Consider the following 19,620-nt stretch of genomic DNA (forward strand, 5'->3'; position numbering starts at 1 on the left):
GCAAACATCGAACTCACTCTGTGTGAGGACAACAAGAAGGCGACATGGAGCAAAGCAGTCGTATCCTGGTCTCCCACAGAGATTCGATTACTATCATCAGGTTATGTGCAGAGAGGAGCTCACTGTGCGCTGTTACTGGGAGGTGGAGTGGAGTACTGGCAAAAGTGAAGATGTGGCTGTGGGTGTTAGCTACAAAGGAATGTTTTGGAAAGGAAAAGATGACCAGTGCAGGCTTGGAGGGAGCATCATGTCATGGTGTTTTGGCCACAAGTGGTGGAACATTTCTGTTCATCATTTTGTGACTTGACATGATGTGAAGCAACATCCTGTTGCATGTTTTCATCTGAAGTTTGGGGAAACATGTAGAAACAGGAAACCCTCAATAGTTAAAGCCTAATTACCATGGTTAGCAGAGGTTATATGGCAAGCCGTTTTAATATTTAATGGAACCACACTCCTATCTTTAATTACATTTTAGATATCCAGAATAGTATTTCTCCTAATCAAAATTGTATTCTCACTAATCAGAATGGTAATTAAAGCTATCCACAATAATGTTCTTACTAGTAGAAATTGTATTTCAAAATATCTATAACTATTGTTATTATTATTATTATTATATAAGCTACTATGACATTGTGACAATGTGAAACCTGTCTATAGCACGTAACATTACAGGTATTTAACCATGTATTAGGACAAAAGTTAGCAGCCAACATTACTGATATTTTACATTTTAGCTGAATGTTAGCCTTTATGATGACTAAAGTTAGCAGGTAGCATTGCTGTAATAATGTTAGGGTATACTAACATTGCCACAGTGAACAAACGCTAACTAAACAAAGCTGAAATTCTGTCACAGACTCCTGCTTTTTGAGACTGTTCATCACTTATTCTCTGTGACGGTGGTCACTTTAGTTTGAGCAACAGTGGCTCTACGTTGACTTGTATGATGACTATGATTACCAGCAATCTTTCTTGAAGTTTTTACAACTTTTCAAGCCTTAAAGTGTAACTTCACCCCCAGGTCTGAGCCTAAGTGCATAATTTTGAAAAATATTAAAAACTGGGCAAGCGGCTGAGAGGGGGTGAGGTTAGGAAAGGTGGTAGTGTGGCTAAATGAGGCAGGAGAGCAGGAGTTGTTCAGCGACACATAATTATAATAATGAGAAGAAGACAAACCGTGCAACAACATTAAAACGGGCCAGAAGTCATTTCCCATTTCGTCCAGTAGCTCTTTCACTCTCCAACTGTCTGTTCGTGCAGTTATCAGCTGGTAAATTCTTGTTTCAAAATGTTAAATTGCAGTGTAACTGGAGTCGTTACTGGACCTGTCTGACAGCAGGTGGAGCTGCTCCAGCAGGGGACAGTTTCAGCTGACAGACAGAACAGATAGTTTCTGGTTACACCGTGATTGCAGGGCAAGATATAAGGAAGATGTCTGTTGTTTTTGTGGCTGCCAGCAGTGTTTCCACCTGCAGACATTCACAGATGGAGAGATTTTCTCCAGCAGGCCAGCACTCCTGTTAGCTGCTGAAGCTAAAACTGTCTTGATCAGTATATATTTGAAAATGAGCGCAGGCCTGGGGGAGATGGGCGTTAACACTTTACCATTTATATACATTTCATGACGTAGAGAACTCCCAAACAGTTGACTCTACGACAGCATTGGCCAAGCCTCTTCAGGGGCCAATTTTAAACAGCAGATGACAGGTTGAGCCATTTTCAACCCATAAAGTGCCAGTTTTTATCAATTTGGTATCAGTGCCAATAATAACACCAGCATTAGTGTGTTTCATTACAGTACAGTCATATAATTAAGTTTACTGCTCAAAAATCGGTTTAGTGTGCAGTACCTCTTTAATTAGACAAAGTAAATAAGTAATGTTACAACACTTGTTCATTTTACCTTAACATTAGCTTTTAATGGATAAAGGTAGCATCTAACCGATAGAATGGCTTCTATCAGCTAACGTTACTAACACGGTACTATAATGTTAGCCTGTACATCGACCAAAGTTAACAGCTAACATTGATGTTTATTCATTTGGCAGATGCTTTTGTCCAATGATGATGTACAAATGAGGTACACTCCAAACTACAGTCAATCAAGGAGAAGCCTCTACACTAGCAGAAATGATTTTATGAGAGAGATCCTAAGAGGGATGGAGAGATGGAGAAAGAGCATATTAAGTGAATAATCTTGGAAGAGGTAGGTCTTTGTCTTGGTTTTTGAGGACAAAGGGGGAATGTGCCTGCTGACATAATGGAGTTCAGCACCTTGTTTCACCACCAAGGGACCAAACTGGAGAAGAGTTTGGATTGAGATTTTCTCCCTCGCAGTGAGTCGTCACTTGATCGTATGGAACAAGAAGGTGCATTAAGCTGAAGGAGCTCAGGTAGGTGGGTGTTGTGCTAGTTGGAGCTTTAGTGACTTGAATTTAATGTGAGGAGCAACAAGGAGCGAGTGGAGAGTCATGAAAAGTGGAGTGACATGAACTGTTTTTGGCTAGTTAAAGACCAGACATACTAACATCATTGATAGTTTTCATTTGACCTAAATGTCCTGTTGGTTTAAGTTAGCAGTGACCATTGCTGATATTTTACATTTGAGCTAAATAGTGGTCTTTTTAAGACAAACAAGTTCCAGTTATTAACAAGTTATGCCGGCCTTACACCAAAAGACATTTCAAACAATTTCACTGTCGCAGACAAATTTCCAATGTCAGAATATAGTTTGTGGCATGTTACCATCATCTTGATCGTTTGGTGTAAGGTGCTCATTAGTTGTGCTTAGTGTGCTAAAAATAGTACTTCACCCAAATGTCAAATGTCTTGAGAAATGGACTTCACCCAGGATTTCTGATCATACACGTTATAATGTCATAAAGTGCAGTAACTGCTTGACATGCAGGGGTGATGAAAGTCAACAACACAGGAACATCCGCTTGTGAGAGACATAAATTCACAGACCAAGGTCATACATCACTTTATTTCCTCCTCCAATGTGTTATGAATGACACACAGCTGACTGGTGAGTTCTGGATATTTACTGTATTAAACTGTATTAGTAAACTTATAAATAGTTTTATTTCTATTGGATTTCATTTACACATAATCCATTATTTATATATAATTATATTTAACCTTGTTATACGTGAGTCATGACAAATTACTTTTTTTAATAGGAAACTTTTTGTGCAACATGCCAAAGCACATATGGGGGAAAGATTCATACATTTTTAGTTTATAAATACATTTTCAAATGCTTTTTTTCACAGCATTAGTTTAGCTGGTGTAGTAAAATACTATTTTCTTGCACTATTTTCTACTGTTAACTTTGGAAAAATAGTAGATAGAGTAGACTGGACTTTGACTGCTGTACTGCTGACATTTTCAAGTTTATTTGTGATAAAGTATGTTTCTCTTATATATTTACAGTTAAATTTTCTTGGAATCTGGATTTTGAAATCCAAAATGTCCAAATGTAGAGTGTCTTTAAAACTTTAAATTAAAAAAATACCATATGTCATTCTGATAACCAACTTTTATTAATACTCTAAAGATACTTGAGCAATATGCTCTTGTGGCACATCGCTGCAGAAAAGTGGAACTGGTTCATGTACAAATGCAAATGTTCTCTCTGTTTTTCTCTTTCACATAGATTACATTCTAAAGAAATAAGGAAGACGGCTGAAAAGGGGAAGAGGCAAATTCATAAAGTCTGTCACCCGACCCACAGCTGTATTTAATAGAAGCACCTAAACATAATCTCTTTTTTAGATTGTCTTTCCAAAATTTTCCACCAAATTGATTCGTCTGATTTGATAAGACTAAAGTTAATAACACAATTTGAAGATTTAATTTGTCAAAATAATATCAGAGTATAACGAAAAACATGTTAAACTTAACAACTCCGATCCCCGGTGGTGGAGGCAGCAATGGCAGTGGATGCCAAACAGTCAGTATTCTACTGGGGGTCGTGATCCTGCTTCCCATCCTCACCATCATACTGGGGCTGCTGGGAAACATAGTTGCTCTGTGGATCTTTTGCTTTAAACTGAAGGCCTGGAATATCAACAACCTGTTCCTCTTCAACCTGGTTATCGCCGACTTCCTGGCTCTCGTGAGTCTTCCTCTCAGGATCGATGACTTTCTCAGGGGCCAGTGGATGTTTGGTGATGGCTTGTGCAGGATCAGCCTCTTCCTGGTATTTTCCAACCGCTCAGCCAGCATCGCGCTCATGACCGTGTTGGCAATTTACCGCTACTTTAAGGTGAGAAAAGGAGAATACACATTGTATTATTGACCACATTCTGATAAACCCAAAAATACTGTTAATATATTTGTAACACTTCAGTAAGTCATCTATTTTACATTATACTATACTAATACTAAAACCCTCATCAATGTCGATTGATTGGCTTTCCAGTAGTTTTGAGGCCTTTTTTAAAAAATAAACATGAAACTGAATGCACCAACAGGTGATGAGTTTATCCAATGTGATGACATGACAAGTCAAGTACACTCTTATTTATAAAGCCCAAAATCATAAATCACAAATTTGCTTTACAATCTGTACATCATCTGTCTTTACTGTGAACTCAGAAAGAACACAAAGCAAATTTTGAGGCGGCAAAGTCAATGGGAAAATAATGCTAAAGGTATTGTTCACCAAGTGTGCTGCAACTGATGCAAAGACATGCCTCAACAAGTTGATGTTGTTTCATGTTGTGGCAGAACTTGCCTGAGAATCATCACATTTTAATGTTTTCCTCAGTATCAAAGTAATCCAGTGATAGTTGTCTGTACATCATTGGCTACATTGCAAACAGGAACTGCTAATAGCTATTGTAAAGGAGACTAGAGTGAGAGCAACATCAGCGGGCTGAGGTGAAACAAACAGTAAAGAAAGGATCAACATCGGATTGACTTTATTTTAATCCTTTAAAATACGCCTGGATCACCCAGCAACTGATTCTTAGGATTGGCTCGGGACATCTGTAATTGCTAATTTAGACTGTGACTGTGACTCAATAAAATCACATTGGCTCAGGAAATGACAATATAACATCAGCTCTTTGACACATTTTTTCTGTAGTTGACGCAAATGATCATCCCTGTCCTCTTTTCCAGGTGGTCCATCCTCACCACTGGTTCAGCCATATGACCAAGAGACAGGCTGCATACATGTTAGTGTTTGTCTGGCTGTTGGTCATCAGTCTTTGGGTTCCCATGCTGACAAACAACCACACTGAGGTCACTGAGAGCACTGAGGGCAACAGCACCCGGTGCTTATACTTCACTTGTTCTTCACACATCGCTCTGATCACCATGCACCGCATCCTGACAGTGCTGGAGTTTATCATCCCGATGGCCATGCTGCTGTTCTGCACCATCCGGATTTCCAGCTTTCTGAGGGAGCGGCAGATGGGAAAACCTGAAAAGGTGCGCAAGGCAATGCGGGTTTGTACCGCTATCGTTGTTGTGTTCATGGTGTGCTTCTTTCCCAACACGTTGACGATCATCGGGATGTGGGTCATCCACTCGTACCGCCCGTGGGACTGTGCCACCTTCAACATTTTAACCAAGCTCACTTTCGTGGCTTTGGGGCTGAACTTCCTGAAGTCGGCTCTGGACCCCATCTTGTACGTGTTCTCCAGCTCCATGTTCAGGAAAGCGCTCTGCAGCTTGCTTCCCCACTTCCTGCGCTGCGGTCAGGACACAGGCGACGCAGAGAAGACTGCATCCTCAACTGAAAGTCAATCAACCACCCAGCAGCAACTGTAATCCATGAGGGCTGACAGAGGAAATGAAGCCATGTAATAAGCTTTTCTTCAGTAACAATGACTGGATAATGCAGTAAAAATCCGTTATGTAGTATTTTGCGCTGAATTGTCTGTTTGTTGTGTGTGTTTTATCAATATTTTTTATACTGTTGAAGCTTTGTTTTACATCTGTGAACTTTGTAAACACATTAGATATTCAATTATAATCATTTCTTAAATGCAAACTAAGTTATCCTTGTAAATATACGTCAAACTTACGTGGTTAAACAAATTACAGATGTGTGTTTATATTATATGTATTTATTGAACCTTTAAAATTTTAAACTGCCCTCAAAACACTTCGGAAATTTAGAAAAATACACATGAAGTGGCAGTGTCACATAAATATTTTGAATCAGATCTTGCTCTAGCACTTGATTGAAGATATAAGATTTTTTTTAAAGTTTTTTTTATCTGAACTGGAACTAGAAAGGTCAGTTAGTTTGAGCTGTGAGTCCTGCAGAGTTTCAGAGGTAAAACGAGTCCAGGTTTACTGAGAGAATGGCAGAGGAAGCTGCAGTGAGGCATTTATCACTGACCAGCCTGAACATCTCTTTCAATACATGTCAGTTAAATGATCCTGTACTCATTAGTTCATAATAGATGATGATGGATAATGTGCACCATCTAGTGGACAGATATTAGAAATACATCAACGGATCTGTGATTTTTCTGTCTCAGGCTTGGTTTCTGGTAGAGTAAATTAATAGAAAATTGGCAATAATGACAAAAAATTGCTGTTTGCAGCTTGTCAAATGTGAATATTTAAAGTTTTTCTGTATCACACACGATAGTAAACCGAAGTTATTTGGTTTTTGGACTGTTGATCTGACAAACCAAGACTTTTGAATCAGTCACCTTGTGCTCTAGGAAATTATAACAGGCATTCTTATTACATATATATATTATATATTTCTTATAAACGAAATGATTACTCCCCTTTAATGATTACCGTTAAAGGGGAGTTTTTCCTTACTGCTGTTGCCAAGTGCTTGCTCATGGGGGAATTGTTGGGTCTCTCTCTCTGTGAATTAAAGAGTTTGGTCTACATCTGCTCCATGTGAAAAGTGCCCTGAGATGACTTTTGTTGTGATTTGGCGCTATATAAATAAAATTGAATTGAACTGAATTGAATTGAATGTCGTCCACCACAGAGGCAAATCCAGCAGGAAATTAAATAGGAGGGCACCAATGGTCACTCCAACACTTGAACTGTCATTGCACAACAGGTATGATTCACAGATTTGGAATGAAATGTATGATAAAACTAGAACTAAGACTAATTAAAACCCAAGAAATAGCCCCAAAACCATTGCTATGCCAAGGGCCAGAAGAACGCTTGCTAACCATGTTGAACATAGGGAAGCTAATCCAAGGGCCAGAACAAACAGTGCTAACTCCCCACGTGATTCTGGCACTATTTTGATTGAGGATTCTATAACCAAGCATGTAAAAATGGTAAAGACTGAAGATCTAATACATCAGACACAGATGACACATCTGTCAAGAAACTGACTGAGCTGTTGCCAGCAATCCTCACAACACATCCAAGTAATATCAAAGTTATAATTGGGTCTTTTGACTTTCTGCAAAAGAAAACTAGCTCTGAAATCCTGAAAAAAAAATTTTTTCCCCTGCTACTGGAAAAACTGAGGATTATAAATCTCAAGATTTACTCTTTTCTGGACCAATACCAACTTGGAAGAAAGGAAGGGAATCTTCTAGCAGACTCCTTGGCTTGAGTACATGGCTGACATTAGCATGCTTCACCTATGGGATAAAGTTTATTGACAATTTCAATATTTTGGCATTCAGAGGATGTGTCTGTCCAAATCAATGACCCAATGACCCCCAGCCCCCCATCCACAACACTCACCAGTCAAGGAGTCAGTTAAAGCTGACCCAACGATCCCCAGGAAGATCCACAGACATCACCACTCAGGTGTCTATCGGAGATGAGACAGACTCCATGCCGCTTCCTTTAACATACCAGTCATCTTAAATAGCCAGTGGCATGGTTGAACACATCAAAGCAATCACAAACCATCTAGTACCTGTCTGAGTAATCTTAAAGTTGTCAATGTCCAGCCACAGCCAGTCTCCACTCCAATCACAGAATCCCTATAGCTGAAATTAGCTCTTTTTTTAATGTCAGATCATTGGCTAACAAAGCTTTTTTGGTTAATGATCTGATAATTGAAAATAATCTGCATTGTATGTTTTTAGCTGAGACCTTGCTAAACAGCACTACTGTTGTAGCAACACGAATAGAGGCTTGTCCTCCGAGAATGTACATCATTGGAATATCTCATTCTTGAGCTCAAAGCAGAATTGTCAGTGCTCATCATTACATTGTATCGGCCACTAAAATATTCATCACTATTTCTAGGAATTCTCAGAGCTGATCTCAATTAGTGTCACTAGATACGATGGTTAATCCTGAACGGAGACCTGAACATTCATATTAATAAAGAGGATGACTCCAAAACTGTGGAGCTTATAAATTTACTGGACAGTTTTGAACTCACCCAACATCTAAATTATGCCACTCATCAGCATAGTAACACTTTAGACTTGGTAATGACAACAGGGTTAAACACTAACAATGTTTCAGTATTTGAACCACCTATTTCTGATCAGCATTATGTGTTTTTTGATGCCAACCTAACCTTAACAAAGACTAAAAGGGAATTTTTGGTTCAAAAGGGATTCCTAGATGACAAGGCTGAAACAATGTTTTCTAATATTATGAGACTATTATATGTTATATTATTTTACACTGCTGGAGACTGAAGCTACTTGGGCTTGGTAGGGTGTCATGGAGGGCTGGGATGTCTTCATTTCAAGCCGACTTGATTACTGTAAGGCACTGTTTACTGGCCTCCCAAAAGAAAAAAAACACTGAGAGACTTCAGCTCATTCAAAACCATGCAGCTCAGCTATAAACCAGAGGAGAGAGGTGCTACACAGTGTACACATTAATCCAGTTTTAGCTTCATTGCACTGGCTCCTCCTTATATACAAAGCCCTTAATGGGCCAAGCTACATTGCTAACCCCCTTGTTAACTATTTGCCTTCAAGAATACTGCAATCATCTGCTGCAGGTTTATTGGAGATTCCTAACAACAGCCGAAAGAAAGTTAGGGTTGCAGCCTTTGTCAGTTACAAACCAAAACTATAGAACACACTACCTATAGATATCAGGGAAGCCAGCTCGTTAAATATTTTTTATAGAAAGCTAAAAGCTTATCTTCAGTTTAGCATTTGACTAGATTTTCTCTCAGTCTGCTTCACACTTATTCAAAACTGCACTTCTTTTAAAATGTTATATTTTACTTGATTTTATACATTCTACCTATTCTATGTTTTAACACCTCGTTTTTATTTTGTTTTATTATTATTATCATTATCATTATTATTCAGTATGAATTCTTTTTTATGTGTCAGTGGCTTTTATCTTCCATTGTCAGAATAAAATCAAAAGTTTTGCTAGAGTTGTGGCATGTTCCCGTCATCTCAATTGTTTGGTGTAAAATGCTCATTAGTTGTGCTCAGTGACTTCTAAATTCACCGAAATGTCAAATGTTTCAAGAAATAGACTACACCCAGGCTATCTGATCTTGCACAACTGTCTTCAAGCCTGCTTGATATGCAAGCGTGATAAAAATCGACGACACAGGAACATCCTCCTTTAAGAGACATAAATACACAGACCACAGTTATACATCACTTTATTCCGTCCTCCAATGTGATATGAACTACACACAGCTGACTGGTGAGTTCTGCATATTTAATGTGTAAACTTACATATAGTTTTATTTATATTGGATTTCATTTATACATAATCCATAATTTACATTTTATATTATATATATTACATTTATATTTAACCTTGTTACGCAAGTTACTTTTTTAATAGGAAACTTTTTGTGCAACATGTCAAAGTACATATCATGAAAAGATTCATACATTTTTAGTTTATACATACATTGTCAAATGCTTATTTTCACAGCATTAGCTTAGTTGTTGTAGTAAAATACTATTTTCTTGCACTGTTTTCTAATGTTAATTTTGAAAAATAGTAAAGACTAGACTTAGACTGTTGTATGAAATTTTCAAATTTATTTGTGATAAAATATTTTTCTCTTTTATGTTTACAGTTACATTTTCTTGGAATTTGGATTTTGAAATCCAAAATGGCCATGTTTTTTATTATTACTTATTTTAATATTTGTAATGTATTAAAATGCTTTTCAAATACTTTCAAATATGCTCTTGTGTCACACCGCTGGCACAGATTTACCACAGAATGTCTTTTCATCTGATCTGTGGAAAAGTTGAACTGGGTTATGTACAAACACCAATGTTTTCTCTCTGTTTTTCTCTTTAACTCAGATGTTATTCTAAAGAATAAGGAAGAGGGTTGAAAAGGGGAAGTGGCAAATTCATAAAGTAACAGCTGTTTTCGTAATTCTTATTCAGTCACCTGACCCACAACTGTTTTTAATAGAAGCACCTGAAAATAATCTCTTTTTTTAGATTGTCTTTCCAAAATTTCCCACCAAATTTCCACCAATTTTCTCTATTTTGTTTAGACTAACTAAAAACACAATTTTAAGATTTAATTTGTCAAAATGATATCTAAAGATAACAAAAACTTCACCATGACCATGTTAAATTTCACAACTCCAATTCCTGGTGATGGAGGCGGCGGCGGAGGTGGCTGCCCACCAGTCTGTAGTCAACTGGAGGGTGCCATCCTGCCCCCTGTTATCACCATCGATAGTCTAGCTAAGTGTACCTATATACAAGTGTGTGTGTGTGTGGGGGGGGGGGGGGACAGTGGCTAGATGGCTGCAGTCACCTGGTGACTGAGCACATGGCATGCCGACAATTTGGCTGACAAAGGGAACCACAGAGATAAAAGGCCAGACCATGTGGTGTCTTGAACCACATGTGCTGCTTGTTTGCAAAACTAGGTTTTAAACCTCTTAACTGTGTGGTTCTCTATTCAAGACCAATTGATGTAGGATCAAGGTGCCAGGTTAGGGAGAGGTTAGTTGCATGCAAGGCCTAGTTACTAGTTACTACTAGGTGTAATATGTGTTAAGCATGCTGTCATTAACCTAGCAGTGTGGCTATGCAGTAACCTGACTATGAACAACAAGGACATCACAACGATAGTTCAATGAATAACCTTAGCCAAATCAATACATGTACAGTACATTGATTAAGTTAAACATTCTTGCTTTGCCATGCTATGCTTCACTATGTTGCTAGGCTATGCCCAGTTGTTACCAGTCCATGAAGAAAGAGATGCTTTGTGGTGTGCTGCTTCTTAGCTGGTGAATCCGTGGAGGAAACAGGCTAAGAAGGGTTTGGCTCCAAAGCTGAAAGGATGCAGGATTTGCTGTGTAACATGTGGTCCCCTAGTGAGTCCCAACATGAGGAAGGTTACAGTCTCCTCATCGCTCCACACAGATCTGATGTTTATACAATATTTTAAGATTTCTTCAAATTTTCAGCATTTCCACTCAGGTTTCATTATGCGTAAATTGAAAAAGCAAACACATCTAATGTCCATCTTGTCGCCCTGATGGAGTGTACATAACAATTATGCCCCCTGACCGCACACACATAATCAATATAAAAACAGTCCACGGACCAAAAAATGTTGGGAACCCCTGGTTTATACAATCACATTCTGGGGACTCTCCTTTCTTATGGGGACAAGACTCAAGTCCCCATAATGTAAATCATTCAATTTTAGGATGCAGACTGGATTTAAGGTTATGGTAAGTCTCCAGGAAATGAATATAAGTTAATGTAATGTCCTCTAAGTTAATGGAAACTGTATGTGACTGTGTGTGTTGGAGTGTGTGACCCGCCCCTCTCCTGTTGCTTCTCACACACGTGCTTCAAGCTTTCCGCAACATTTATAATGGTGGAACCTCAAACCACGCTGCTCATTTCAGTTGTTGATGCTGACAGTGAAGCCACAGAGAAGAACTGTCAACACAAGATGTTCACCACCTCCGTCCTGGTGGACATTCTGCTCTGTATCTACATGGTGAGAGATCTCAATTTGTTCTGGTGCTCTGTTGCTTCATTTCTTCCTTTTTCCTTGTTTTTTTTTTGTGTGACCAAATTTTTATTGGATGTTTTTATTCTGATGTGATGAACAGACAGAAAGTTGTAACATAATAATATATATATATAGTCCCAGTCAAAAGTTTGGACACACTTGAGGTGTGTCCAAACATATGTCTGGTACTGTAAATATACACCTTTAAAAATGGTAACAAATATATATTAATGAATGTTGTTACTTCCAGGGGTGGGAATCTGTGGGGATATCATGATTCCGTTCAGAGTTGATTGTCAGTTGATTAATAGAAAGCTGGGCACTATTTTTAGGCTCTTACTGCAGTTCACTGTGTGCCAAACCACTGACTCATGTGCTTTGTCCACCAATTTGTAATTTGAATGCATTTGCATTTTCTGAAGATTCAAGAAAAGTGGCGCAGTTTCCAGACACTCTGTGTCTATTTCAGATCCATACTCCGAGACCAATGAAAAGAAACTGCCCTTGATCCTGCAGAAAATCACTGAAGACAAAGATAAGTTACCATTCAGTCATGAAAAACTAATCAACCAATAGTGACCTTTTTACACCACTACATATGTCTGATATCTGAAATTATCATAAAGAACTATTTTCTGAAGATAAAAGCCTTTTTTTATTGTGAGTTTTCCCCCCTTAGTTTAGCCTGGTTGACTTATCATAATAGTCATTCTCATGTAGAGGCTCTAAGATAAAGTCGTATTATATTTCTGTTCATCATTTCTGTTTCCGTGACTTGATGATGTGATGCAACATCCTTTTGCATTTTCTCATCTGATGTTTGAGGAAACATGTTGAAACAGGAAACCCTCAAGGGCTAAAGCCCAGTAACCATGTTTTTTTCACTTGAAAATATGTGTTTTACTGCTGTTTGGTGACAGGGCTCACAAAACATTTCTGAGGAAATAAACCCTTCAAACCTGCCTATTCAGTTTGTGTTGGAATGTGAAGGATTAAATGAAAGAAGCCTCTAATAACAGCCACTGTGCCAGCTGATATTATTCTCACCGTTGCTGCCACTGTTGTTTATGTTACTTTATTTGGGAAAACGGTCGTTAATATGCACGTCACTAATGTTGGCTGTGTGCACGCTGTGGTGTGTTTGCGTGTGTATGAGAGAGATGTGTAGGCTTATTAAATGTTGGTTTTGTGTGGTAGGAGGGTGGCTGTCATGCAACCATATTCTGCTGAAGTGCACACAGCTTGTGTGATGATGTAATTATTTCCAAGGAGGATTTCCATTTTTCCTAAGAGCGTCTCGTTCCTGACGTCATCACTGTCATGCCAGCAATGACAGGAAAGGAAACCCTCTCATGTGATATTGCTCAAGTCCCTCACTATGTGAAAACTTGCAGAGTAAGGTCAACACATCATGGTAGAGGAGCAGTGTGCACTTCACAAGTCAAGGTCAGGTCACAACAGAAAATTTAAAAAATATATAAAGAAATAAAAACAGAAATAAAAGACAGTTTACAGAAAATAAAAGCTTAAGGAAAATCAGGAAAAGCTCTCATCACGTATCATGCACATTTCCAGGTCTATATTTATATTCTGGGGCTTTACTGATATACCATTGCATATTTTTTGTTTGTTTGTTTGTTTGTTTGTTTTTGCTGATTGGCCAGCTTCCAGAAGATGCCCCTCAGCAGACTAACAGCAGTTCAGGAGGCTAAAGAAACAATAGTTTTTGTATATAACTTCTCTTTCCTGTTAGAGCCCAAATCAGATCCAGAATATGCAAATAGACGACCCGTGGAACAACCTTAGCAACAGTTGGATTGTGCGAACAATCTGATGTCATCATGAGGAGGAAGTAGAAATAACATTGCCAACATGTTTACCATGTTTAATTACAAAAGGGATGATATGTCCCCTTAAAGAAGCGATTTAAAAGATGTTACGACTCAGCCACACTGATTTCCTCACACTACATACAATCTCATATGGTAAAAGATCAGAAATAAAGCAAGGAGAGAGTATAAGATGAGCCTTAAAAGTAGTCAGTAAGATCTTAAAATCATTTCTAAAACATTCTTGGAGCCATGTGTGCAGAGGATAAAAGGTGTGATGTGATAATGTCTCTTGGTTGTGTGTTAAAAGATCTTTGGTAAATGAGGAGAAACAGAATTCAGCTGTTTAGAGCTTTAAAAAGGTAGTTGGCCTACGGAGTTTAATTAGTTTCAAAACCCACGCACATAGAAACCAGGCGAATGCATGTGATAGAAACGCATAGAACCGTAACTGAAGCAGAAAACCATCCTCACAAGAGAACTTTTCTGCTCCGTGTACACAAATGCGGTCCTGCGAGCACGGGGCTGTGAGGAGCATGAGCTTGTCTCTCCTTATGTGCTCGCAACTGCTCAGTACTCACTCACTTTGAATTGACTTATGAGACTTTGGAAGCGAGGATGGAATAGACAGTCCGCTCCTTTCATTGGTTACTCTGATAGGCCTTTTTTCATGTGAAGCACTTGGTGGATGTAATTTCTTTTGTTGTAAAACACTTAAAGCTGCATTTCTTGTATGAAAAGTGTTACACAAATAAAATTATTATTATTCTTATTATATTAGCCACCATGACATTGTGGCAACGTGAAACCTGTCTATAGCACGTAACATTACAGGTGTTTAACCATGTGCTAAGACAAAAGTTAGCAGCCAACATTACAGATATTTTACATTTTAGCTGCATGTTAGTCTGTCTGTTGGCTAATGAGAGAAAATCTTGAGAAATGGACTTCAGGATGTGTGATCTTGCACAACTGTTTTGTGAGAGACATAAATAACCAGACCAAAGTCATACATCACTTTATTCCCTCTTCCAATGTGATATGAATCACACACAGCTGACTGGTGAGTTCTGTATATTTACTGTATTAAATGCTAAACTTATTGCATTACATTTATACATAATCCATTATTTACATACAATTATATTTAACCTACATGAGTAATAATAAGTTATTTTTTCTAATGGGAAACCTTTTGTGCAGCATGCCAAAGTACATATGATGAAAAGATTCATACATGTGTAGTTTATACATACATTTTCAAATGCTTATTTTCTCAGCATTAGTTTAGTTGATGTAGTAAAATACTATTTTCTTGCACTGTTTTCTACTGCGGACTTTGGGAAAATAGTAGATAGAGTAGACCAGACTTTGACTGCTGTACTGCTGACATTTTCAAGTTTATTTGCGATAGACTATGTTCCTCTTATATATTTACAGTTATATTTTCTCGGAATTTGGATTTTGAAATCCAAAATGTCCAATTGTAGTGTGTCTTGAAAACTTTAAAATAAAAATATACTATATGTCATTCTGATAACCAACTTTTATTAAGACTTTACTGGTTCAGTTTGCCATTTAATGCCATTTAATAGTTTTATTATTATTTATTAAAATGCTTTTCAGATACTTTAGCAATATGCTCTTGTGTCACACCACTTTTTATCTAAAAAAAAGTGGAACTGTTGCATGCACGAATGAAAATGTTCTCTCTTTTTTTCTCTTTCACACAGATTTCACTCTAAAGAAATAGGGAAGAGGGCTGAAAAGGGGGAAGTGGCAAATTCTTAAAGTCATACAACTGTTTTTCTCATACTTATTCTGTCTCATTTGTCTTTCCAAAAATTTCCATTAAATTGATTTGTCTATTTTGGATGGACTATATTAATAGCATAATTTAATTTATAATTTATGTATAACGAAAACTTCACCATGACCATTTCAAACTTCACGACACCGATCCCTGGTGGTGGAGGCAGCAATGGCAGTGGATGCCCACAAGTCAGTTTACAACTGGAGGGTACGATCATGTTACCAGTCCTCACCGTCATACTGGGGTTGCTGGGAAACATAGTTGCTCTGTGGATCTTTTGCTTTAAACTGAAGACCTGGAACCCCAACAACCTGTTCCTCCTCAACCTGATTATCGCCGACTTCCTGGTTCTCGTGAGTCTTCCTCTCAGGATCGACGACTTTCTCAGAGGCCACTGGGTGTTTGGTGATGGCTTGTGCAGGATCAGCCTCTTCCTGATATTTTCCAACCGCTCAGCCAGTATCGCGCTCATGACTGTGTTGGCAATTTACCGCTACTTTAAGGTGAGGACAGAAGTATACACATTATATTATTGTCCACACTCTGATAAACCCGAAAATGCTGTTAAAATGTTTTCATACTGAACACTTCAGTAGGTTATTTGTATTATAGCATAATACCAAAACCCTCAACAATGTCGACTGACTGGTTTGCTGGTAGTTTTGAGGACTTTTTTAAAAAATAAGCATGAAAAACTGAATGCACCAACAAGTGATGAGTTTATCCTGTGTGATCACATGACAAGTCAAGTACATTTTATTAATATAGCCCAAAATCAGAAATCACAAATTTGCTGTACAACCTGTACATCATCTGTCCTCACTGTGAATTCAGAAAGAACACAAAGCAAATTTTGAGGCGGCAAAGTCAAAGAAAAACAATACTAAAGGTATTTTTCACCAAGTGTGCTGCAACTGATGCAAAGACATGCCTCAACAAGTTGATATTGTTTCAAGTTGTGGCAGAACTTGCCTGAGAATCATCATATTTCACAATGTTTTCTTCAGTATCAAAGTAATCTAGTGATAGTTGTATGTACATCATTGGCTACACTGCAAACAGGAACTGCTAATAGCTATTGTAAAGGAGACTAGAGTGAAAGCAACATCAGCGGGCTGAGGTGAACCAAACACAGTAAAGAAAGGATCAACATCTGATTGACTTTATTTTAATCCATTAAAATACGCCTGGATCACCCAGCAACTGATTCTTAGGATTGGCACTAATTGTTAATTTAGACTGTGACTGTGACTCAATGAAACTCTGGCCTCCAGGAAATGACAATATAACATCAGCTCACTGACAGTTTTGCTGTAATTGAGGCAAATGATCATCTCTGTCCTCTTGTTCTAGGTGGTCCATCCTCACCACCGGTTCAGCCGTATGACCAAGAGACAGGCTGTATACGTGTTAGTGTTTGTCTGGTTGTTGGTCATCATTCCTCGGGTTCCCATACTGGCTAACAACTTCATCGAGGTCCACGACCACAGAAGCCAGTGCTTATTCTTCACTTGTTCTTCATTCACCACCCTGGTCACCACACACCGCATCCTGGCGGTGCTGGAGTTCATCATCCCGCTGGCCATGCTGTTGTTCTGCTCCATCCGGATTTCCAGCTTCTTGATGAAGCGGCAGATGGGAAAACCTGAAAAGGTGCGCAAGGCGATGAGGGTGTGCAACGCCATCGTCGCCATGTTCATAGTGTGCTTCTTACCGACCACGGTGACGACCATCGGGCTGAGGGTCATCCGCTCGTATCACCCGCCGGACTGTGACACCCTCAACACTTTCATCCGGCTCACCATTGTGTCTTTGTGGCTGAACTTCCTGAACTCGGCTCTAGACCCCATCTTATACATCTTCTCCAGCTCCATGTTCAAGAAGGCGCTCTGCAGCTTGCTTCCCTGTTTCCTGCGCTGCAGTCAGGACGCAGGAGACGCTGAGATGACTGCATCCTCAACTGAAAGTCAGTCAGTCATACAGAAGGAACTGAAACCCCTGAGGGCTGACAGAGGGAATGAAGCCATGTAATAAGCTTTTCTTCCAAGACAATGACTGGATCATGCAGGACTAGTATTTTGCACTGACTTGTCTGCTTGTTTTGCATGTTTCATTAGCTTTTTTTATGCTGTTGAAGCTTTGTTGTATGTCTGTGAACTTTGTAAATACATTAGCTTTTCAGTCATTCATCATTTATTAGATCCAAACTCAGTTATGCTTGTAAATATCCTTCAAACTTCTGTGGTTAAACAAATTACAGATGGGTGTTTTAATTATTATTTATTATTTAATTAATTTATTTCTGCAGCATTCCATCAAATGGAAATATTATACTTAACAGATGTCACTCATTTCAATTGATATGTTTTCCGCGGTAATTCTGCAGCGGCAGTGAAGGAGGGTGAAATAATATATCCAGTTGCTGCAGTGCTCACCAACAACCACCAGGTGGCACATGTGAGCAGTCCAGATGCAGTTTCTTTGTCTCTCTGTAGGGTAGTCAATACAAAATGGCGACCATGCTCGGCAAGCAGACGCAATGGGGGAACAGAAAAACGCCATGAAAGTGTTTGGGAATCAGTCATAGCATTAATATGTAATATATTATATTTTATATATTACATTTTCTGCTGGGCCTGTACAGTATACTTACATGTTACACAGTTTTAATTTCAGAATGGACATTTGTGACCCCGTCTACACACTGCTTTTTGTAAGATGTCAAAAGCCAAAAAGGTTGGAAACGCTAAAATAGCACAACACCTTTCTATTGTCCTCCTTCTCATCCTGGCTCTTCTCACTTTAAGTCGCCTCCTCAGCTCAGGAGCCTCCAGTTCTGCTTCCCAGTAAAGTAGTTCCCGACGGCCTGGTTCATCTTTTATCTCAATAGTTGTTTTACCTTGATCGTTTATTCTTCATTAAATCAAATGTGAACCACAAACAATAGGCTTTACAGGGGTTTTTCCCCGCCGTTGGCTCATGATGTACAGAAAATTAGGGGCTTGTGAAACTTTGAAGCACTTTGTGGAAAAAAAAACAACAGAAGTAGTATGAAAGGGGACAGCTGTTGCTTTATTATTATAAATAGACATTACTTTGTTAGTGTACAGTTGTGAAGTAATCAGCTGAGCTTAGCAAATTGTACAACATCAATTGTTTTGGGCCATAAAGTTATTTTGGAGGACTGCGGGTGGCCTCTGTGCTGGGGTTATTGTGCAATACCAGGAAGAACGCATCGTCTCAAACTGTCAACGGAGCTTTCAGTGTGCTCATGACCTTGTGAGTTCTTCCATTCATTCTTCCAAGAAGGACCAGCAAGAACATTCTCCCCAAGGACACAAGTCCATTCTTTGCATTCTTGGATTTGAGAAAGGCCCCTGATTTGATACTATGGCAAAGCCAGAAATCCCATTCAGCCACCTCCTTTACTAAATTTTTTTTTTTTTTTTACAAACATTAACAACTGAACAGGAATTTTAGGGCATTTCATTATTTAAGCACACAGGCTGCGTTAGAATAACAGTTACATATTAAATATTGGCCTGTAGCCTTCAAGTAGAAAGCAAAGCAGCCCAAAAAACAGTCATTTCAAATCAGAGGAACTGTATGACATGTCATGGGCGGCTGAGGCTCAGGAGATGGAGCGGGTCGTCCACTAACTGGAAGATCCGCAGTTCGATTCCCAGCTCCTCTGCATGTCGAAGTGTCCTTGGGCAAGATACTGAACCCCAATTTGCTCCCAATGGCTGCGCCAGCACCCTGCATGGTAGCTTGCCGCCATTGGTGTGTGAATGTGCATGTGAATGGGTGAATACGTCTTGTGGTGTAAAAGTGCTTTGAGTGGTCGAAGGACTAGAAAGGCGCAACATAAGTGCAGTCCATTTACCATGTTGTATCAAAAAATACAGCTGTGTGATTATGTGCTCTCATGTTGGTTTGCAATCCTGTAGGTATGACCAAAACTTTAAGTGTTTTAGCATTTAAACAAACTCATTCTGGCTATATTAGAATAAAAACACTGAATTATTGAGTGAGGTGTTGATACCAATTATAATTAAAAAAAAC

General features: G+C 38.7%; 1 protein-coding gene across 1 annotated transcript; it reads left to right on the top strand.

Moving 5' to 3' along the window:
* Window positions 1-16: 16 nt before the first annotated feature.
* Window positions 17-19,446, top strand: LOC122970883 (hydroxycarboxylic acid receptor 2-like). The gene is made up of 3 exons (XM_044337232.1): window positions 17-2,399; window positions 2,915-4,276; window positions 16,909-19,446. Exons 2-3 carry the CDS (start codon window positions 3,899-3,901, stop codon window positions 17,584-17,586), a joined length of 1,056 nt encoding a protein of 351 aa, XP_044193167.1. The 5' UTR covers window positions 17-2,399; window positions 2,915-3,898; the 3' UTR covers window positions 17,587-19,446.
* The last annotated feature ends 174 nt before the right edge of the window (window positions 19,447-19,620 follow it).

This window comes from Thunnus albacares, chromosome 20 (genome assembly GCF_914725855.1).
Source record: "Thunnus albacares chromosome 20, fThuAlb1.1, whole genome shotgun sequence".
Lineage (NCBI taxonomy): Eukaryota > Metazoa > Chordata > Actinopteri > Scombriformes > Scombridae > Thunnus > Thunnus albacares.